Genomic DNA, 23969 nt, shown 5'->3' with positions numbered 1-23969 from the left:
TTCTTTGGGGGACCAAAACTTGTTCTTCTGTGGCATATTGATGACAGGAACATGCTTTCCCAGATTCAATAGAAAATGTGCCAACAATGAAGAAACCCCCTGCAATGAAGAGGTCTTTTGTCCTCCATATTGCAATAAATAATTGTAATCCCACTTTATTTTAGGTGGCCTTAACCGCTACTTTTGCTGCTATTGAGAGATATGGGCAAGGCTAGGAACAGGTTTGGTGGTAAAGGTAGGTTTAACTGTGGGTTAAACTGTAAAGAATTACAACAGTATTATTATAAATGTAATTACGACTGAACCATTTCTTCAACATTAATAACTTTTATAGTTCAGGCATGCAAAAATTCGCTGGCAAGCAGGTCAATGAAATGACAAGGCTTCATTTTATGTTGAAACGTATCGTCGCTGACAAAAAAAAGCAGACAAATGCGTAAACAATGGCGTTAATCATCAACAGGGAGGAACGCTTATAAATCATTGACCAATATGTAATCCACAGAGTAATAATAAACTAGCAGCGGTTGACCTGTCTCGTATGCAATCTCAGTAGTGCACTAGTATGCTGCTGCTTTTTAGCGTCACATGGAATGCAAAGACAGGTTTAGACCTGAACTTCCGTGTGAAGCAGGAAGTGAAGTGTCAGTGACTAACATAGAAGTGCTACAGCTCAGCAGCCTGCTGCATGTGGGTTGGGTGGTGTCCACCGTTAAACAGGAAAGAGGCTTTTTAAACAAAACCTATTTATGACCCCATAGTTATTAAAACTGCCAAAAAAACCAAGGTAAGTGATGTTTTTCTTCAAACAAATATATGTTTTAGTACTAGGTTCTGTGTGTTGGTTTAGTTCGAATACCTGACAATAATTAAGTGACGAGATGATTCTGCGTTGCCTAAAATTGTGTAATTCCACAGTTTTTAATGACTTTACTGATTGTTAAAATGCTAGATCGCATGCTGTACCTGTATTTTGTGCTTATGACGCGAATCATTATATTTGATTATTTATTAGGGTCCAGACATAAAGATGACACGGGAACATTTGCTTTTGACTAATATGTTGTTTAAGGCACTGTGGAAAATAGATCAAACTGCTGATCCTTGCCTTCTGATTGGATTATTGTCAATTAATTCATGATATTGTTGTGACTGGTTATCCGTTACACTGTTGGAGACAGCAAACACAAAAAACTACACCACACCCACATCAGTGTAATATTTGCTAAAAAAACATTTTTAATAGTTGTGGATTATATAATCTATAGATTAATAAAAATAGTTTTATTCAACGTAAAAATGTTTTAAACATTTCCATGGCACGATTCATCAGCGCATGTTAATTGGGAATGTCGACTTCATGTTGACTTAGAGTAGATAATATACGTTACATTTAGCAAAGAACGAACCTTTTTGCCGTTTGGCTTGTCCTCCGTGAGTAATTATGACCGTCCCGTTCGGAAAGACACATGCTGTCAGCACTCTAAATTAGCAAATAACAATAATTTGTACAGTAGTGACTAAAGGAATTAGAAAGTCATCCCCGAAAAGTCACCGAAAAATGTGAACCCATGCATATGCATAAGTTTTAGCCTCAAGGCATGCTTTTTTTATGTCTACTTATGATAAAGAGGTTTAGTGTTTCAAGCATAACAGCTCACAGGTTAAAGCATACAAGCGCTGTGACGGGAATCATAGAACGGCACTAAAACAGTGCGCCCGTGTGTTTGAGGAAGAAACAAACGGGAGACTGTTTTTCTATCAGGTTACCCCAAAGTCAACAGTCCGCCTGGATCTGTAATGACTGTTTTCCTCAGACTAAAATAACTACTAAGGAATGATAGCATCTCGGTGATTTTAAAAACATTACTGCAGCGACATTAAAGCTTCTAGGCCACACCGAGAATTGTGAAAACCAGCTGTTAAGATATTTGTACGTAGTTCTTTCCAGAATCATGGAATGTTGCAAAATAGAACGGTTCGAAGGTTTCTGGTGTCTTACGTTAACATTTAATTCTGTGGTAAATGCTAACTAGACTGCAACCTCAAAAATTTAAAGGTTAAAATATTCAACTCTAATAAGAGCGTTTGCTATAAAGCAAGTATGTCTATTACTCTTGCATTAAAAGTAGGTATATACTGTCGTATACTGTAAATAATTATGTTCTATGCTATAGCTTGTTAATGAGAGATGTGCTATATACATATATATATATATATATATATCTGTCATGACAACAAGAGGGATTGGTTCCATGGCTAATTTCTTTTTCATACCTGGCATCCTGTACAGATGCCCTTGATATGGAATATTATAGTTACCATAATACTAAAGAAAACAAATGAAAATAATTCTTGAAGCAGTATACTGGAAAATATATTAAACAGTATCTAGAATGTCTGACCTCCATCACCTCAAACATGTTAGATAAAGTAAAGATTTACTTTATTTAGGTTTCAATATGACTTATGCTTGCAAATGACTTGTTTTCAATTCTTCCTGTACTGGTGCATCAAATCTATGTAGTATAAATCTAACAAAAAAAACATTTGCTTGTATTTTAATGTGAATATACTGATGATACAATGATGCCTATGCCATCAGGTGCTTGGAAAATAACGTATAACGAGCAACGTATTGTGATAGCTGTAATATCAACGTAGAGAGATAGTGAGTGTCATCTGTTTCCTGTTGGAAACTTTGATGCTTTCAACATCTTGTGAGGGGAAGTTGCAGTAACCACTTCCCCATGTGTAGCAGCACACAAACAGCTCTCTGATTGGCTACACGGCGGTGCTTCATTTAAACAAGAGAGCACAGCATTGTTTAACTCACAGGTGCTCGTAGACTCCGGTTTAGTCTGACATCGTTTAGTCTACTCGAAGAGCTTGTTTTTGTTGAAGTATAACAGCACGGCTCATGTTTAAATGAAGAATTGCTCGTATTGTTGTGTTCATGCAAAATACGAAAAATACTTTAAAACGTGCATTTTAATACATAAAATATATATGTTTTATATTTGATTTCAGAATGTAAAAACATCTCAGACTAAAAAAATGACAAATAAAAACATCGAAGGAGGGCTCGAGTAGTACGTTGCCTTACGTAGCGTCTGCCCATCATCCAAATAGAAAACTTTCTCTTTTCAGACTGAAAAAAAATGCTCATTCTCAATAAGCAACATGATTTAAGGGAATCATTCATGTCTGCGGCACAAACCATACAATATGAGCTCGACGTCTTTGTTTAAAAAGTGATAACATGTGCATTAATTCAAAGCAGTTGCACAAGTGAATTGCTGAATGTGAGAGAATAAGAGGGAAGTAGGCCAGAGTTGGGTATTTTGGACCAAGACTAAGAGATAATGTTTGTTTTATTTTAGATGAATAATCGACTGAATAATCAGAAGCGAAGCTAACCGATCTTTATTAATATATATACACTGTATTGTGTTTTTTTAACTGTGAGAAAAGAAAAGTTTAATCTACAACACGAACCCAATATACTTTCCGTAATATCAGGCAGCGCCGAGCGTTCAGACAGGTTTCTGCATGTCTTGGCAAAGAACGAGTTATGCAAGCCATGCGTTTATCTATAGCCTCTGGAAAGATATTGTGCAATGTTTTGTTTTTTAAAACATGCGCACAGGTACTCAGCTCTATATTACCAATCACGAACAAAAAGCCAACATACAATTGACCGATTCTGCACAGGAATTACTAAACTACGCTGCCATAATACACTAATGACATTCCATTTTATAGTATGTTCATATAAGATAGATCTGTGGCTGGATTTAGATAAGGTTTTCAAGGTCTGGCCCATAAATTAATTTAAAAAAGACAACCTTGATTATAATTACTAAATTATATTATGATATATATATATATATATTATAATTACATTCTTGTCCATTGTTGTGAATCCGCTTATGAACGTCCTGTGAAAAAAAAGATTTAGTGTCATTGGTGAATCAGCTGAGAATGCGATTCATTTGTACAGTCAAACATAGTCGGGAGTGTGTTTGCATGCATGAGCGCTCAGTGACTCTTCACATTATTACAATACATTTATAATTACACTGTTGATCTCTTACACTTTAACCTACACTAAACCAACCCATGCCATCAACCTTACCTGTAACCCACATCAACAGCAGCAGAAGTGCTTTGCAATACAATATGAACACAATAGATGCGTTGTACTTATTTATAAGTACGTAGTAGTTAAGACCATCTAACATAAAGTGTGATCTTAGTTACTTTATAGTTATACATCATTTACTGTTATTACAATAATAAGTACATGTAACATGTTGAATGTTGCGAATTAATTGTATGAATTGTATTCATTATTTCAGAAGGTATTGCATATATATATATATATATATATATATATATATATATATATATATATATATATATATATATATATGATCAGCCAATCAAATTTGAAGGATACATTTTCTGGAAATATCTGTTTTAGGCTTATTATCAGGGTTAGGGCCTCCTACACAGCTAGGGTTAGGTTGAGGTTTAGGGGTAGGGATTGGGATAATTCTATATTTTTTGGACAGTGTGTGATCTAGGACCATGTCTTGGCAAAATCACGGTGACCGACTGTATGCATACATCAGGTTCTGCGTTCGGTTCGGCTTTGATTTGAGTTTTTCATGCTTCTATTGCAAGACTTGTTCTAAAGATGTTTTATTCCTGTTGTAGATGGATGACATTGATGCCATGTTCAGCGACATGCTGCAGGAGATGGATCTCCTAACACAGGTATGTTTCTCATAATTTCAAGAGCGGAAATTGGCTAACGAGTATGATGTGTGCCTTTGAGAGCTTTTAATTAAAAAAGATAAGGAATAGCTTCATAAAAAGTTAGATTTCTAACATATTCTTTTTGTGTGTATATGACCATTTCAATAGGATACAGCAAATTATATCGGTATATGCAGTATAAATAAGTGATGGTATAGGTCCGTAAAGAACAAAATATTAAACAAAAGCGAGAAGCATTTGTATGTTAATATGATCATAGTTCCTGTGCTGTTTGCTCTATGGTTTAAAAAATAGCTTTCATATTTGTCTTTCATATGAGTTGTTCCTCATTTGCCTTTTCACAGAGTTTGGGAGCAGAAGCAGAGCCTGCGCCGATGCCTGTACCTCCCTCCACTCATGTCCCTCAGGAAATGAACTTTTCCATTGGTTTTACAGATCTGAATGGTAAACAATGTTTTCTCACAAGTGTATTTTACCAAGTAATTTCTCCCAAAAAGCTCTATTCATCAAATGTTGCTTTTAAGAGGAAATTAGTGATTAATTAACCATAAAATTGCTTGAAATTATGTCTGAGAGCAGCCCAAAGAAGCACAGACGGGGCTGTTTGAAGTGGAGAAAGTTTGTCTGCAATCAAAACCTGATTAGCACACTTAAATGTTGCCCTCGATCAGTTCTAAAGTTACGCTTTGCATTTATTTTTATGAATTTCTTCCTCATATCTAGTTGTCACGGAGCATGCCATTAATGAAGCCCCCCCTATTTTAATTAAATCCTGGCTACTCATTTGGTGTTTATTTGTAGCCACAATATCCAATTTAATCTCATGGCAATTCATAAATATTTTACATTTTAATGAATTGGTGGCTTATTTGTATGTTCATACCTATTTCTATCCTATGCACATTTTCATATGTTGTACTTAGACTCCATTAATGCGGCTGGGGTGGACCTTCATAATATTATTATTATTATTATTATTATTATTATTATTATATATAGCTTATGTTTTGTATCATGTTTTACAGATTCAAATGAAATAGAACACCTTATATACTGTACTTGATAAGATCAGGTTGCAATATTGCACCTTCTTAGGTTGTAAAAAAATATTTTTTCTTCACATTGTGACTTCTAAAGCATCTCTACACGATCTGGAAGACAATGACTTGGACGCCTTGATGGCTGATCTGGTGGCAGATATCAGCGCCACGGAGGAAAAGTTTGCCACGGAAAGAGACACGGTTAAGGAGTCAGCTCCAGTTGCCCCAAAACCCTTCGAGCCTCCAAGTAATTTTAGCCTCCAAGCATCAACTGACACCTCTAAACCTGCAACTTCCTCCAACTCCACTGCAGTTCCGGTCCCACCATCCTCCTCCAAACCATCGAAAGTAAGCATCATTTTGAATGGTTTGCACAGACTCTGGCCTCATGTGGTTAACACGTACATAGTTGAAGGCTACAGGGTTTATTTTAACACAACCAGGCCAAACAACAGATGTGAGCGGATATGATGAAATTTAAGTGCAGTCAACAGTGTAAAACTACAGAAACTTTATGAAGTATGAACCTTCTGAATGTCTAGAATATCTATTTCTACTCAGCGTTTTTAAAAAAAAAGCCTAACCATAAAATGTAATTATCCTCACGACTGCAATGTTAGCTCAGCCGGATATTCATTAAATATTATTTTATGTCTAGCCCAGTGCTTGTACAACAGGATATATCCAGACGGTTTTTTAATGTAGATCAGCCCTTTAAAACCTTAAGTGAGATGCTTAACTATCATTTAAAAGCATTACAGATGTACTGCTGTTCTACAAGTTGGGCAACATAATTATATTGCCTTCTAACAAGGACAGCTTTACACATCCTTTTTTGGACTTCAGAAAGCCTGGTGATATTTTGTAATATAGGCTATTGTACAAACATGAAAATATTTGAATGTATGCCAATCTAATGAATCAAACTACTAGCTTAGCATCATGCTAAGGTAACAATGAGTCAGCAGATTTTGTATACCATGGAGTTTTCAAAATCAGCCTCATCTGAGGTTTCTGTTACGATTATCTGAACTCAGACTCTATACCTTCTTCCTTTTGTCATTTTTATTTTTAATCTGCAGAGAGTCAAAGTAAACCTTCCATTTCCCATAAGTAGAGCACTTTAACGTATAACTTTGACCCCATGAAACCATAATCATTATTTTGTTTCGCCTCAGGAAGAGCAAGAGGAACAGATGAAAGCAGATAAGATCAAGCTTGCTTTGGAGAAGCTAAAGGAGGCCAAAGTGAAAAAGGTGAGAGATACAGTTGTTTTAATAATTTTTCCGTCTTGAATACATTTGAATGATGTCAAGTATATTATTTATTACAGTCATGCACTGCTCTTGATGATTTATGATGGCTTTGGCTATAACTTCTGGAGACTGTTCCTAAATCCATTTATCAAGAATGTGACTCATTTAACTGCAAAAATATAGATGTTTTTCATGGCATCGTTTAATGCTGTGGTGTAGAAAATGCTGACTGAATTAGGTGATCTAGATGAGAGGACGTCCACCACGCAGATCCATTTTTAAAAGAGTAATAACATCAGCCTGAAGCATGCCTGGACCCTGCTGAATGTATGCAGGACATCTTTTAAGAGATTTCACAAACAGCATATGTTTAATCTAAACTGTCTCCCCTAGACATCTGAATAAATAAATACTGTAGATTCTGACATACTCAAAGATAATGCTATAAAGCAACAGGACTTTCTTTAGGTCTCTGTCTGAAGTTGGACTCTTCAGGTTGCTGTCTTGACTCAGACTAAACCTTCCTTAAGTCACTTTATGGACTTCAGGACTTTTCAGTTTTCTGTTTTGTCTATTTTCAGGCCTCTGTCAACACATTTCAAATCTTTGTCTTAACTCAGACTCAACACTTTCGGTCTGTGTTTCTAAATAGTCTGTTTATAGGTTGCATGAACCACACTGGCTTAATGGCATTGAGTGATCTAAAGTTGGTTACTCAAAATGATTTACCCACAGTGTACAGAATATGTTGTAACAATGATTGCAACAAAAAGCCGATTTAAAACAATCTGGTCTTTACAAAACATGACTAATAAGTAAGTTTTGCTACTTTTAGCATTAATTTGGATATATAAAATCGTTCAGTGTATTTCATACGCCATTGCAGAGCCAATAGTTCCCTGTAAATGCACTCTCATTTCCATCTATCCCATCTGTTTCATAGAAATTTTATCCATCTATAAGACCATTTATATCTCATCTTTCAGACATCTTTGCGTAGACTCTTTTGAAAAGACCAGCATGGCTTGTTGTCAATGTGTGCTTATGTTAGTGTTCCCACCAGTATTTATGTTTCAGCTTAATTTAGTTCAGCCACAACTTCTACTTTGGTCCACTTTGCAGAATATTCTGACCAACAACTGCAAAACTGGAGGAAATCATATGACCAACATAACCTGTAAAGTATCATAACAGTTCACTTTGGTTTACAGTGTTTTGGGGCATGAAAAGAGTTTGCTGCACAATAAAATAAACTATGCCATAATCCAAAAAACAGATGCAAATCACTACGAACAAGCTGTTGTCTTGTTAACTAAGTTTAACCTAGTTATTTATGGTTTGTTGTGATAGCTGGTCGTGAAAGTGGAGATTACGGACGGCAGCTCAAAGACTCTTATGGTGGATGAGAGACAAACAGTCAGAGATGTGATGGATAACCTGTTTGAGAAGACACATTGTGACTGCAATGTGGACTGGTGTGTGTGCGAGACCAACCCTGACTTACAGACGGGTGAGTGTCATCCATGTACACACAAACTTACGTATTCATTTAGTTGTCATCAGCTGGATTTTGTGAGGAAGATGAAGTGTGTTTTTACTGGCCAGCTGACAGCCAGGCTCCAGTGAGCTCACAGTACAGAGCTGACCTACGACTATACACATTCACTCTCATACACTAAACGACAGGTGGGTTAAATTACCGCCCCAGACACCGTCACTCAACCTCCCTATCATGAGGAAATACAGTCCTTATGATCGAAATCCCCAATTTCTCTTTCTCCATCTGCTACGACGCTTCATCTGCAGCCATTACCATATGCTTGCTTTCTGGCTGCCAAATTTTAGATGAATAGACTGGATTTATCTTGTGTTATTCCATTTGTTCATATCCCTAGAGAAAAAGAAGTGTACTTGTGGAGTATTTCAAACCTAAAAATATATTTCAAAACAAGATGAAATAGAAATGCCACTTAAAGGGCATTCTGTCATTTCTGTCATTGATCACTTACCCTCATGTTTTTCCAAACCCGTAAATGCTTTGTTCGTCTTCAGAGCACAATTTAAGATATTTTTTATGAAAACTGGGAGGTTTTTCAGTCAACGTACTGAAAAGTATGAAAGAGATCGTTTGAATGCTATGAGAATACTTTATTTACCCTTCTTTAGTCACCTTTGCACCATTTTAGACAGCATCCAGTGTACGCACATTACGTATGCAGTTCTGTGTTAGACACAATGGAAAGATATGTCTTGTAGGCGTATTTACGCTTTGATTTGCACAAATAGCATATCTTTCCATTGTGACTAATACAGAACTAATACAGAATACAGAATATGTAATGTAGACTAGAGGCTGTCCAAAATGGTGCTTTGATGATGTTACATGCCGAATATTTGAATAAATTTGTTATTTTTGTTTTCTTTTCAATGCAAAAAGTATTCTTGTAGCTTCATAACACTACAGTTGAACCTCTGATGGCAGACGGAGCATTCAGACAACATTTATTATTATTTTCCGCACCTTAACAATCGTAAATGTTTGGCAGTCAATGGGACAATGACAAGCCTCCCGGTTTTCATCAAAAATATCTTAAATTGTCTTCAGAAGACGAACAAAGCTTTTACATTGCTTACGTTTTATTTTTATTTTCACAAGACAAAAAAAGACATGGAATGGTGTAAACCTGATGTTATAGTATATTACTATATAGTATTACTATATAGTATATTATTATATAGTATATATACTATTAGCATTTTCAATAGACAATTTGTTTTCAAAAGTATTTGTCCGTTATGTGTCTTCTATTGCGACTCTCACTGAAAATCAACTGTTAATGCAATGCAACCAAAAGAACGTAACTCACCAGGGTTAGACCAGGCTACACCAGGCTAATTTTAGAAAAGCATCATCTTCGCATGACGATATTTCCTACTGCGAATGACTTATGATCATGAAGGAACATCTAAACAGCTCGACCGCAACTTTTATTGCTTGTTCTCACAAAAGTATGATTTACAGCAGTGGTTCCCAACCGGTGTGCCGCGGCACTAAGGGGTGCCGTGAGATCTTTTGAGGGTGCCGCCAAAATTTCAACAAAATTTTTTTATTAAGGCAGAATCAGTGTAAACAGTATTCTCATATCATCTAGGACTAGGTATAAGGTGTTGTTGCATGCAAACTCTCGAAATGAAACAAATAAATAAATATAAATAATATATAAAGAGATTTTAAATATCTATTTCCTTATAAGGGTGCCGGGAACTTTTGAAAGGCTTTCCAAGGGTGCCTCAAACAAGAAAAGGTTGGGAACCACTGAGTTACGTTTTTGATTAATAAAGGCTCATTTTCGGTTAGTTGCAGAATGTTATGTTATGACACGATCCTGCACGATTTAAAAACTGATACATTTAAACTTTGTTGTCACATGTACAGCTAGGTTTATTCAGTAGCGTGATACGTTAAAATAGCGCATCTGTATCAGTGAATACGTTTTTACATTAATTTTCATTTGTTAACACTATTGGCTAGGTTTAGGTTTTGGTTTGGTGTAGGCAATATTTCCAACACAAGCATTTATCTTTCGCGACACGTTTTTCGATCAGCATTATAAAAACACTGCAATACGACACCTGTACCAACCTAACATAAATGTGCGAAGGTCACGTATTAAACGTGTGTTTTGTGTCACTCTCTAGACATTTCACTTTGAAACTGTTGCAAAACTTGCAGTAAGGTACAGAATTACGGTGTTACAGTGAGCCTAAGCTGGTCTACATATAGAGCTCTTCACCATCATCTACTCCCATCACGTTGAAGGACACAGGAAAATCTTAGGCTCAGGGAAAATAGCTTCCATGTTTTCCATGTTATGCCTGTGAAGCAGACTCACACAATGGGTTCAATGCCAGTAACCACATCACACATCAGACCACCCATACAAGATCTCTTCATTACAGTTTTTAATCAGTATATGTGATCTTTAACTGAGAATCTGGTTTCAGACAGTATAGTGCTTTATATATATATATATATATATATATATATATATATATATATATACCACAGTGTCTGGGTTGTCACCATGGGAGGTATGCACAGTAAAAAAAATTGAAAAAAATGAGTTAATGAGTTTATTCTAAACATTTTGGTAACACTTTAGAATAAGTAACGCACATATTCACTATTAACAAATAGTTTTCCCTAAATAATTTGCTGCAATTAAGGTAGCTGTTTATAAACAGGTATTAAGTAGGGTTAGAGGATCTAGAATGTAGTTTGAAGTTTTCAAATACTAATACAAATTCCTAATAAACAGCTAGTATGCTAATAATATGCATGCTAATCGGCAGGTTAATTGCGTTCCCTAATCTAAAGTGTTACCATTATTATTATTTATGAAAACTTTATTTTTCCTATTATTTTTGTTATTTGTGCTTTATTATTATTTTGGATCTTGCAGTTTTGTTCCAGGAAATAAGGAAAAATGCTAATCATGCTAAACAAATAAAAAATAAAACCGCTTACACCAGTTAGTTTCAGAGGAAGTTCTGCCCTATAATTCAGTTTGCTGTTTTTTTTAAGCTTTTCAGCATTTCATGCTGTGTTCTTCTCATGCTTTACGGCGCATTTAGGTAGCTATTTTAAGCAATAAAGACCATTTTTTGTCTATTTGAATAGGGAAATCCTGAAATCGGAAAAACTGCTAGCCATACTAATATTAAAGAAAAAAAAAAGCAACAGCAATACAATTAACGTTTATTATTATTATTATTTATATATTGTTATTATTTCGTTCATTTTACATTTTTGATCTCACTTTAATGTTTAAGGGGTGGTTGACTATCAATATTTAATCATAAAAGGGAGAGTTGTATATAGGCAAAAATGGTGACTGAGATTGGACTTTCCACAGAACGGGGGTTTGAGGACCACGAGAACCTTGTGGAGCCTCTTTCTACATGGACAAGGGACACGGAAAACAAAGTGCTTTTTCAGGAGAAAAAAGACAAGTATGAAGTGTTCAGAAACCCTCAGGCAAGTGCTTGGACAGCTATTTGTGCGTCTTGATGATACAAGTTAAATTACTAATAAATAGCTAAAACTATTATAAGACTGCTTATTAAATATAGCATATAGGCTGTTTATTTGTACTTATAGAGCACATATTAAGGCCTTACTTTGCATGATTTTCTCCACATCAGTTAATATTACCCTGTAAGCTGTACCTAAACTCAATCTGCTAACTATTAATAAACCGCAAATTAGGAGTTTGAGGCAAATGTTAATAGTAGTTAATAGTAATAATTGAAAAAATAAACAAATTTGTGACCATTAAAGTACTAAAATATATATATACTTTTCCATTGTCTTAGCTTGTAATAACTATGACATTTCTAACACTAAAAAGACTATAACTTCTCCTTTTCTTGTGTCCTATAATTTCACTGAAAATGGAACAGAAATGAGAAAAAACTGTTAATCTCAGCAGTTTTAACGGTTTTATTGGTAGAAATCTAGAAGTGTCCATTTGTGTAGAAAATGCCGTTTAATACTCAAATACTTCAAATATTTGATTAATTACTAAAATTCTGCCGAATGCCACTCAATATTCTTTTACAGAACTTTTATTTGTGGAAAAAGGACAAGAAATCTCTAAAGGACATGAAAGACAAAGACAAAGAACAACTTCTGGAGGTGCGTCTGGCTTTATAAAAACGTTTTATAATTGATAGACCTTATCTAAAGGTACGGATGAAGACATTTATCAAAAGAACTGCGATGGTGTCGTATTTAACATCCTAACCGAACCCTCTTGATCAAGGAATTCAGGTCTTAACAAGTCTGATCCAAACAAGGAATCATTCCAATGTGTGCTCTGCAGAAATTGATATGGAGCAAACGATCTGAAGTCTTCGTGTCCGATTTTGTATTTATGGATGTAGGAGAACTTTTGTGGGGCCTCCGTCATTGTGCCTGACCTGGAGGGTGTTCTGTATCTGAAGGAGGATGGCAAGAAATCCTGGAAACAGCGCTACTTCCTGCTACGGGCCTCTGGATTGTATTACTCACCCAAAGGCAAGACGAAGGTCAGCTCAGGCAATCCAGACAGTAAAACATACAGTGTATTTCAACCAGACAGGAGAAATCCTCACTGATTAAGCTCAATGTGCATCGCGTTGCTATAGACCTAAATAATAACTGGCTCGGTGAAAAGGTCAAGAAACTACATTTCAGTGAATAATGGGTTTTTGTGTCTTCATCAGGCTTCAAGGGATCTTGTGTGCTTGGTGCAGTTTGACAATGTGAACGTCTACTACTGCAAAGAATACAGAATCAAGTACAAAGCACCAACAGACCACTGCTTCATTCTCAAGGTATGGTTTCAGCCGCATCCCTGTGAAAAAGAAAATTGTAATCTCGAAACATATACAGTACACACACACACACACACACATGTTATTAAATATATTAAATCTGCGACCGCAGGCTGCTTTGAGGCTGCTCTTGTTTCAATATTCTGTTGTGCCTTTTTTGATTAAAGCACGAGTAAAGTGCTTGACTTTAACAGTACACTGTAAAAACTGACCGTGATTTTAACAGTAAAAAACTGTCAATGGTAAATTCCTGTAAAATTTAAAGGGAAAAGCCATAAACTGAAATTCATCGCGTTTCATAATTAGTTTGAATTTGATGCTTTTTCTTTGAAATAACAATGTTTCTTCTTAGTTTTTAGTAGGTATGTTTATTAAGGTTGTATGTCACGTGTAATGTTGTCAAATGAATGTTTATTTCATATTTCAATTTAATGGTGTTTAGTGCTTGTGCGAATCAACTTTTATAGATGTTTGTATTTAAAAGCTGCTTGTGATCATCATGTGACTCTTGGTGGTTATCAGTATATCAGCTGCCGTTTTTTTACCCTAAACTTTACAGTTTCTTTTTTTCTTTTACAGTGTAGTGTTATTTGGTGTTATTTATAACGTTAATATGCTAATATACTAAACTGCAAAAATATTATTAAAATGTGTATTGACAAATATATTTAAACACATGATACAAGCACTAATTTATACAAATTTACTTGACGTTTGTCAGTCAAAAGAACTTGGATGGTGCCACTGATTCCAGTAGTTTTTTCATAGTCTCAACTGAGATTTTGAAGTGTTTACTAACTTGAAATCAAACTGAAAAAAGGGCTCTCAGAAACTGTGCTTCTGGACTTTGGGGCCTAAAGGAAATCCTTGTTATTTCCGCAAAGAATGCTGTTTTATCAGCAGTAGTCATGGACATGAAAGCAGACATAAAAGACGTGAGGCTTATAGCACCAGAAGCTGTAAATCACATCCCTCTAAAAGCATCCATTTCCCCTTGAGATAACAAGGAGTGGTGCAATGGTGTGACCGGGTCAGAGGTTTGAAGATGACCTTACTGCAACCCTTCAAAATGCTCCACTGAAACTACATCCCCAAATGAAATTCCTATTTAATTACTATTGTAGTAAAAATGGCAGACCTCGTCCCTGGCCAGTGTTAAGGGCCAACCTCAGCTTTTTAAGTCATGTGCCATAATAACAAGGGACCTTTAGGTACTGCCGGCAGTAGGGCATTTATCTGATATTTACGCACCATAAATCTCCTCGGTTCCCTTTTATACATGTCCACTAAAAGAAAACTACTCAAGCTGGTAGGTGTAGCTCCCAAAACCCTGGGCTACTAAACACTAATTGTGCAATAATTATTTCAAGGTGTGTCTCCTGTATGCCCGCTGCTTTAATGTATAATAATTAACTAGATTACTACCCTCAAAGATAAAAGCCGATGTGTTGCATTTGAACTTCCAGAATGCAGGAAGTGGTTGGGGAAGCATCTTTTCCTGTTTAGTAAGCATGGATGAGAGCTGAAATTAGCTGTAGCAACACAAAACATGAGGAGATGGGGGTCTGAAGATTCACAAAAGGTGCAATGCAAGTAGCATTCAAGGAGCAGCACAGTATTTTATACAATAAAACATTTTATGGGAAATATCCCTAAATGCTACATTTTGTGGAAAGCTCATCTATAGAGACAAATGCCATTTTCAAATGTATGTCTTCAAAATAACAACAATAATTACAATCCAATGTGTCCTAAAGAAACTACCTAGTGAAGGTACATATAATAAGAACTACAGAGGTCCTAAAACGGAGCCCTGTGGCACTCACCACTACCTTATCTATATTTGGTACACACAACATATCAAGATTTTCAAGCCTTTGCAAATTAAACCATTTATATAAAGAATAAACCACTTTTTATATAATTTTATTAGAACTTTATAATCCTTTTTTAAGTAGTAAGAATTCATCTTTTTGTGTGTTTCAGACACAATGCAGTTCAGAACCTGTCCGTAAATTAAAGTCTTTGCACACAATTTAAAATACTTTTTTTCACTCTACAATGTTACATTGTCTTATATGTGAGCGGTGAAAGTATTGGTTAACTGTTCCACTAATTTTTAATGAGTCATGGAAACAATATCACTGGCTAAAGATTCTTGTCGGACAAAGTAATGATAACTTCACTCTTAAAAGTAATTTTAACAACATCAACTCAAGGGAGACGTTAATTCTTACTGTATATGTGAATATAACAAAACCAGGTTCACTGACATACTAAATTTTAGCAAGAAATGATTGGTAATATTTTCCAAGGGTGTTTCAGGCTATATACCAAAGATTTGATTGTCTGTGTTTTAAGGTAGTCAAGCAATGGGGAAATAAAATGCAAAAGAGACGCAATACATGAAGCAGAACTAATAATAAACCTAGCGACTAAGACTATGCTCCAACAGAATATAACATTTGTCTTTTTTCTTTTGTTCGCAATAATTCAACTTCGTGCATAACACTGTCTCTGCCCCTTTTAGCAATATTTGTGACTATTCCTAAAGTATGGCATCAGAGGGATGTTGGTAAACAGAATTGTGATTTCATTGTGCCATCTATTGTCTCTGCTATGCAACTGCAGTAAACCAAGTGTCTGTTTGGAGGTAGACTAATATGATCAGAACATGAAATAACATGAATACCCTTAATAATTTGTAACCAAACTCAAAGAAAGATATAAACAAGTGTTTATTCAAGTAAAAAATAAACTAGAGTAAAAAAAGTATCTTAAAGTTACAACATTTTAAAAAATTGTTGTTCCACAAATCATTAGGGAATTATGTGAAATTTAATAGGGAATACAACCAAATTAAGTGTTTGAAGTGTTTGAACCAAACACAGTGGTTGATGTGGTTACTGCGATCTGTTTTTCAGCATCCCCAGATTCAAAAAGAATCACAATACATTAAGTTTCTGTGTTGTGATGACGCGTGGACCATGACTCTGTGGGTGACGGGTATACGTATTGCAAAGGTGAGTGGAAACCAAGCCACAGAGCATGCATTCGTACGTGCTTCTAAAGTAGATAATGATAAATGCAAAGAAGAAAGTTAAAATTCTAATTTAGAATACAAGTATGCACACTGTAAACTTTAGCAGTGCTGTGTTGGATTCTATTGTAGAATTTTGTTTTGAAAAAATGAAATACTCACCCTCAGGTTGTTCCAAACCTTTCTTTTGCTGAACACAAAAGATATTTTGAAGAATACTGGCAACTTGTACAGTTGCTAGTAACATGACATACCACATACTAAGCATACCATTCCAAAACAAATAGAAGTCGATTGCTACAAACATCTATTTGGCTGCAGATGTCTTCTTTTGTGTTCAACTCCTACAGACATGGAACAACTTGACTGTTGGTAAATTATGACAGGGAGAACGATCCGTTCACGTTTTTCTAGTAATAACAGTCACATTTTGTCACGATTTTTTTCATGATAGTATGGTAAGCTGTTATATGACAACTACAAGGGTGCCGTGAGGAAAGCTGCAGGTTCTGCCTCGTGGGCTAACCGCACTATCCAGGCCTCCTCCAGTGCATCCACACCCTCCCCTACACCTAAAGGTAGATAACGGAGCTCGACATCATTATAAAATGATGAGATCATCATAAAATGTATCAATGTTCTTGCCTGTATTAACATGCTAAATGATTTTGAGGACACTTAGCAAGGTTTGTATATATCTTTCAGCCAAAGCTGCAAATGGACATGCTCCTCAGCCTGCAGTGGAGACCAAGGTACTTCTTTTAGCTGTTTTAGTAATAAAGAACATGATTAAAAATAATGTGATTGTCACTAATGTTATCAGTAACGCTTTACTATAGGGTCCAATTCTCACTATTTTAACTATTTGCTCATTAACATGCCTATTATTAACACATTACCTGTTTAGTACAAAGCACATATTCTGCATCCCTCATCCTACCTACATAAACTTAACAACTGCCTTTACTAACTATAACTAAGCAGCAAATTAGTAGTTTCTTTTAGTTATAATTAATGGTTTGTTAATAGTGAGAAGTGGACCATACTATCTTATTTGTGGGATGTACTTAATTGTGTGAAATGAAAGTGAAAGTACTTTTTAAGTGACCTTTTCTTTCATTAATATTATATTTTCTGCAAGTACAGATAAAAAAGTGTAGAAGTATAAACTACAAGTGCACCTTCACAAGTTACATATATATAGCTCCTTGAGATCCTTTTTAATCTTCTTGTAATGTCATGATTTATTTGGAGTTCTCATTAATGCTTGGTTTTGGTTTGTTTTTCAAGGGTCCTGGCAACCAAGCATCTTTCCCACCACCTCCGCCTTCAATGGAAAGCCTGCCTCCTCCACCGCCTGACCCTATGTTGCCTCCTCCTCCTCCCCCTGCTCCTTCCAGCACAAACAAAGCCAAAACTTTTCCCACTCCACCTAAATTGCCACAGTCCTCCTTCCCACCTCCACCCATGGATGACCTGCCTCCTCCACCACCTCCTCCAGAAGATGCCGAGCTGCCCCCTGACTTCCTGCCTCCACCACCACCTAGTTTGACATCTTACGGAGGAGAAGCGCTCCCACCACCACCTCCAGACCCTCTTGCGTCTCTTCCACCACCTCCCCCTGCTCCCCAAAACTTTGCATCTGCAGGCGGAGCACCGCCACCACCTCCACCACCACCTCCACCCCCAGCTCCTGCACCGGCTGTCCAAAAACCCACCGACTCTATCAAAAAAGTGGGTCCACCTCCACCAAAGAGGACTACACCTCAGCTAGCAGCGCCATCAGGAGGCGACTTCATGTCAGAACTAATGACAGCAATGCAGAAAAAGCGCACTCAACAATGAACTTGAAAAAACAGACATGGCTAAGTGACGTTTTTACAATTGGACCGAGGAACCTTTTTCGGATCCTTTTATTTTTTTTAATGTTTGAAATATTTTTAGTGCGACACGCTATATCATCATTGCTAACGACATAACCGTTGAACAGATTCTGGCAGGCCGTATTAAGTTCTAATGAAAATGCATGAATCAAAGTTTCTTTTTTATTAGTTTTATTTAATTTGCTTGTATAGAACTGCAGAATGTTGTGATGGAAAAGGAATGTTCCAGTGAGAAAACCGATTAGGAAGAACAGCTGACCCTCAGCTGTTGAGCCCAGGATGGAGGTTTATTGGAGTATCCGGCTTTCTCAGCCTCTTCCTGCTCCACAAACGGCTCTGTTAGGGTCTTCTGCAACAGCGTCACCTATAAATGCATCATAAGAAATTCTATCACAAATGAAAAATAACAGTCTGCCTTAAAACATTAGATTTTGTGTATAATTGTCTTGTGTACAGTACTTTTTAAAGTAACATATTAAAGCAAAAGTTCATCACACATAGTCTTACCTCTGAAAAGTCATTTTTCTCTGCTTTTCTGATAGCAGATTCAGCCATCCAGTTCCTCAACACATACCGTGGGTTGACTCCTGAACAATAAAAACAAAGCAGTCAGCACGTATAGCATTACCAATTCGCCAACACTGGAATCAATCCAATTTAAAAATATCAAAATACATAGAAAACGATCGCAATAATATTGAACTATATTACTGTTTTGGTCAAACAAATGCAGCCTTGGTGAGCATATAAGACTTCCATCAACAACATTCGAACCATCTTTTGAATGGTAGTTTGCCATAGCATACTGTAACAATATATACAACACAGACCGAAAATACCTTGCATTCTGTGCTGACGAGCTGCATCGGAGTCACTTTTCATCCTTTGAGAGATAATTAAAACATTACGAGATGTTCATTTCAGTGCTCTGTATGCGAGTGTAGATTGCAGCAATGTTACCTTGACAGACGCTTTAAATACAGCTGAACCCAGTCTCTGAAATACTCGTGTGATGAGAGGCCTGACAGAGCCCACATCGACTGTTCAGTAGAAATGGTCACAGTTAATGGACTCAAATCATGATTATGGATATCACAGCGGCTGAGGGTGTGAAAGGAGTGGAAGCGTACCAGAGGAATGGCTCCCGTCTGAAGCTGGGACAGAGTGACTTCACTCAGCTGTCTGAAAGTCATGGTGAAGTCTGCTCCAGTGTCCTCCATCAGCTCAAATCAACACATTGCACGCCGTACATTTAATTCTCCCAGGTAAAACCAACTACACTTTCTTAATGTCATTAAAGTGCTCTGTTTTCTTGCACTAATTTTGTACTTAATATACTAAAAATTATTCTTTAGTGCTTCTTAGGACAAACTTAAGATGTATTTAACTCTGCTATTTGTTTTTAAAAAAAAATTGCCACTTGTAGCACACTTAAAACCATCTTTTATACAATAGTGCACCTGAGTGTAATAGTAGTGGTAACTTATTGATAATTTATTTTAATACAAAGATAGTATGTTAAAAGTGCATTTTAGTTCATATTCATGGTGTCAAAGCACAGTTGAGTACACTTTAAGTTTATCTTAAGAAGTACTAAACGATCATTTTTAGTATATCAAGTACAAAATTAGTGTGCGAAGAGCACTTTAATAACATTAATAGTGTACTTGATTTTACCTGGGCTACGTAGAATCGTAAAATGCTAATATTTACCTTTAGAAGAAATGCAATCAAATATGAATCATTTTCTTGATTTCCAAGAAAGCCTAACTTTGCTTTAAACAGTTCACGGAATCTGTGACAAAATAAGAAGAAATAGATTAGAAATGACTAACCTGACGGCACGGCGCTTATCTTAACGATACGTTCACCTTTGGTGGTAGGTCTGCGAATATTCTCTCAGTATTTGCTGACACCTGAAATAGCCAAATGAAATGACACGCGAATAAACGCTTTCGTTCCAGATCAGTACAATCAGAAAAGAGCTCTTACTGTGAGAGCTGATCCGAGGTCAGCAGTGGTTTCAGAGCTTCTAGAAGTTTCTGTAGATTGAAGAGGCCCACATCAGCCTGGGCTCCGATGCTGTACCGGCCCTCGTCGTCAGATGAGTTGGGGACAAAATCTATACAGAAAAAAAAATGCTTTAGCTATGTTGAGTTAGCAATAGTCTTTTTTTGGGTAGGTCAGTTTCATGTTCACTTATTAGAACATAATAAAATACGAAAATGGATGCAATAATAAACAATATACTTAAAATTAAAAATGTATTAATTATATATAATACACGTGTATTAACAAACATTTTACTTTACGCTGTACAACAAACATTAAACTATTAGCAGAAAACGGTCACTGATATTTCGAAGCATGCGAAAAAAGTTACTTGGGTCGTATGATTCCATAAATCCAAACGGGCCGTAGTCGATAGTGATAGATAGCAGACTGAAGTTATCTGTGTTGCAGACCCTGAGTGAAAATGCAGATCATATGGGTATTCAGCTCATTTTATAACACGATTAAACTAGTTAAGAAGAGTCAACTGACCATGAGCAAAGCCAACTGACATCCAGTGAGCGATTAAATGAGCGGTTTCATTCACCACTCTAGAGAAAAACACCTGAAACCCAGTAAAATACAGTCTGGTCAGACCGAGTATAAAATAACTAAACATAAGAGAGACGCTGAGATACGTACCGCATACTTGTCAGGGTTATTCGTCGCAATAGATTTAAAATGCTCTTTAATTACAAAGTCCGATAAAGTCCTAAAAACGAAATACAGAAACCATTTAAAAGCGAATGAGAATGAGTGACCAAAAAAACAAACCATAATAAGTTCAAGTAAATTTACCTCAAGACATCGAACTCTCCGCTTCTAGTTAATATCTCCAGCGAACCGATACGAAACCAGGATCTGGCCAGGCGCAAAACAACCGCTCCTGATAGACGCAGAGAACGGTCACGTGACGTGATTTATAAAGCCAAAGATGTAAAAAATGTGCTTGTATTGATTGTATTTTTACCTCTTTCTTTTATTACATTGCCGTCATAAAACCGATCCCTCCATACAGGCTCCTCACTTACAACCAGACTGAAAAATGATAGACAATAAATTAAAACATCCAAAATAGAATTAGAATTTTGAACGTGGTATATGTAGAGTATTAATATTAATTGTTCATGCCCGTTCATTCCTTCACACCTTACCAATTAGCATAAAGCGTCTTATCATATGCCCCCATATATATGAGACACAATTTTACACACATATGTATAATACGTATATTGTACCTGAGGGCTCTGCTTGTGGGAACCCCCAGAAAATGCATGGCTTCACTGCACAGGAACTCCCTCACAGAGGAGCGAATCACAGCCCGTCCATCACCAGACCTGCACACAAAACATCACGGATATCCTACTCCATTACAACCACAGAAAACAGTCACGCATTACTTAATACGATATAAAATAGAAGCAAAATGCACCTCGAGTACGGTGTCTTCCCTGAGCCTTTCAGCTGGAGTTCCCATCTCTCACCTTTTCTGTAAGATAAAAAAGCGACTGTAGACCGTTTGAAATATAAAGCCTTCCCATTGAGGACGCTTGACACGTTTCTAAACTGAGATGTGCTCATTGCTGCATGCTTAAAAGAATAGTTCACCACCAAAAAATGAACGTTCTGTCATCGTTTCAAGTAGGAAGATATTTTGAAAAAAGTTTGTAACCAGGCTGTTTTGAGTCACCATTAACTTCCATAGTAGGGGAAAGAATGGAAGAATGGAAATATCTTCCTACAGAAATTCATACAGGTTTAGAAGTACATCGTTTTTGGCTGCACTATTCCCTTAAAGGAATAGTTTTTAAAAATTGAGAAAAAATTTACTTTGCCATTAAAAAAATTGCCATGAATTTCCTTACTCTCAAGCCATATACGATGTAGGTGACATGCTTATTTCAGTAGAACACTGAAGACGACTTTTGCCGATTGGTGATTTATAATATGCAAGTCAATGGGTGCCGTCCCTTCGAGAGTCTTAAAAGCTGTTGCAGGAAAAACAAATGAATACTCGCGGCTTCTTATGATACGCTGAGCTCTTATGAAGCAAAATGAATGATCTGTGCAAAAAACTGAACATTATTATCCATAGTTTCAGGCAAACAGCATTGTTTCTGTTGCATGATTGTGGTAGCAAAGTCATGTGCGAAGTGACGCCGTTGTTGTTTCCTGTAACTGCTTGACTCTCATTGCGACGGCACCCATCAGCTTGCATATTACGAATAAGCAAGGGCCACGGGTTCAGCTGAAAATCATCTTTACTGTTCTACTGAAGAGAATCACCTCTATGCCGGATTGCCCCGGGCGTGAGTAAATTAACAGCAGATCTTGATTTCTTTTGAATTCCTTTTAAACATTGCATGAGTTCGGAGACATCTGTTTAAAACATCTACCTGTTTGTATATTCACCCAGCAAATGTGCTCTTCCGTCCCCCAGCTGCTCCGACCAATAACCAAACTATAAAAGCACAAATCAAACAACAAGCTGATACGTTTGTTTCGGTTGTCTTATAACCGTTGCGGTCAGTATCGAAACTTTTTTACCTGATGGCCCCCGTATCTGTGTGCCAGTGGTATAGAGCCAGGAAAGAGCTTTCCACCGCTGACGCAAAGAACAAATTCTTCATTCTGAATCACAGACTCATTCAGATCCAAGATATTCCTCAACGCGTCCTGAAATACACAAAAGGAGCATACAATATGTAGAAATAACATTTAACAAGTACTCTAGTGTATATTCTCTCACATATATGATGATATTGACAGGCACTGAACAAATTTATTATGAGTCGATAAGCTCAGAACATAGACCTCTTTGAATAAAATATGCATAAATGACATTTTTGAAATTATAATGAGTTCAATGCATGCGATAAACACAATACAAGTGCAATGGATCATTTAGACACTTGGTAATGGTAGCGATTCATTTGAGAAGCCGGTGGTCCGTACTTTGTTTTGTTGAAGCGTTCCGCCGCTCCTTGAGAAAAAGAAACGATTTCAACTGCGTCGAATGTGCACTTATAATTTTAACACGTTTTAATAGAACACAAGTCCTTGTAGATAACATGCTAATTACATTGCATTTATTTAAAGAAGCCACTTTCTTATCACTTATAAAAAAAAATATATATATCATTTTAAGTGGAGTGTTACTTCATTTTACATTTTAAATTATGTATTCCAAAGAAGTTCATTGCAGATGTGTAATGCTTAATAACGTTTAAAACAGAAATGACGTTCACGAATGTAAATTTGTCAGTACATTTGACAGCACAAAAGAGTGCCCGGACTTAAGTGACGTTCAAAAAAAGACGAAGATCTACATTTGACATGAATTGAAACTGTAGTAACATTTCATTTTATTGCATCTAACTTGAAATAAGCGTTTGGAAAGATTACATTAAGTTCACATTTGAGTATATTTATTTAACCTAGGTCATTTCATTAATAATAACCAGTTAATAATAAGTTATGTAGATGATGATGATGTGTGAATAGGGGCGTGAATAAATAATAATAATGACTTTTT

At 36.3% G+C, this 23969-nt stretch overlaps 2 protein-coding genes across 6 annotated transcripts in view; one reads left to right on the top strand and one right to left on the bottom strand.

Annotated features, from left to right (window-relative positions):
* Positions 1-617: 617 nt before the first annotated feature.
* On the top strand, positions 618-18357 carry LOC122329925 (amyloid beta (A4) precursor protein-binding, family B, member 1 interacting protein). The gene is made up of 14 exons (XM_043226615.1): positions 618-787; positions 4723-4782; positions 5130-5229; positions 5923-6173; positions 7004-7081; positions 8432-8591; positions 11998-12119; positions 12705-12779; positions 13028-13171; positions 13349-13459; positions 16384-16482; positions 16954-17077; positions 17205-17251; positions 17790-18357. The coding sequence occupies exons 2-14, from the start codon at positions 4723-4725 to the stop codon at positions 18342-18344; spliced, it is 1926 nt and encodes a 641-aa protein (XP_043082550.1). The 5' UTR covers positions 618-787; the 3' UTR covers positions 18345-18357.
* Positions 18358-18536: 179 nt separating this feature from the next.
* Positions 18537-23969, bottom strand: part of LOC122329926 (protein adenylyltransferase SelO-like) — a 6023-nt gene continuing 590 nt past the window's right edge. For 2 of the 5 annotated variants that reach the window (XM_043226619.1, XM_043226616.1), the window contains exons 3-19: positions 22982-23110; positions 22831-22895; positions 21867-21923; positions 21673-21771; positions 21405-21472; positions 21233-21320; positions 21077-21146; positions 20927-20999; positions 20766-20849; positions 20375-20504; positions 20254-20298; positions 20096-20177; positions 19513-19605; positions 19343-19422; positions 19222-19265; positions 18890-18969; positions 18537-18746 (exon numbers count right to left, since the gene is read on the bottom strand). In XM_043226619.1, coding sequence (XP_043082554.1) covers positions 18624-18746; positions 18890-18969; positions 19222-19265; positions 19343-19422; positions 19513-19605; positions 20096-20177; positions 20254-20298; positions 20375-20504; positions 20766-20849; positions 20927-20999; positions 21077-21146; positions 21233-21320; positions 21405-21472; positions 21673-21771; positions 21867-21923; positions 22831-22895; positions 22982-23110 — 1410 coding nt within the window. In that variant the 3' untranslated portion in view covers positions 18537-18623. The remainder of the gene's footprint in view (positions 18747-18889; positions 18970-19221; positions 19266-19342; positions 19423-19512; positions 19606-20095; positions 20178-20253; positions 20299-20374; positions 20505-20765; positions 20850-20926; positions 21000-21076; positions 21147-21232; positions 21321-21404; positions 21473-21672; positions 21772-21866; positions 21924-22830; positions 22896-22981; positions 23111-23969) is intronic. The other 3 variants (XM_043226617.1, XM_043226620.1, XM_043226618.1) reach the window with 3 other exon arrangements.

This window comes from Puntigrus tetrazona, chromosome 24, assembly GCF_018831695.1.
Source record: "Puntigrus tetrazona isolate hp1 chromosome 24, ASM1883169v1, whole genome shotgun sequence".
In the NCBI taxonomy this organism is placed as follows: domain Eukaryota; kingdom Metazoa; phylum Chordata; class Actinopteri; order Cypriniformes; family Cyprinidae; genus Puntigrus; species Puntigrus tetrazona.
The sequence above is the reverse complement of the archived record's forward strand: the minus strand, read 5'-3'. Positions and strand labels throughout refer to the sequence as shown.

Bases quoted from the DNA above. Each gene is read 5' to 3' on its own strand.
- LOC122329925 (XM_043226615.1), top strand. From the start codon at position 4,723: ATGGATGACATTGATGCCATGTTCAGCGACATGCTGCAGGAGATGGAT. The intron at 6,174-7,003 runs GTAAGCATCATT...GTTTCGCCTCAG, and splicing joins CCTCCTCCAAACCATCGAAA to GAAGAGCAAGAGGAACAGAT. The intron at 12,780-13,027 runs GTGCGTCTGGCT...TTATGGATGTAG, and splicing joins ACAAAGAACAACTTCTGGAG to GAGAACTTTTGTGGGGCCTC.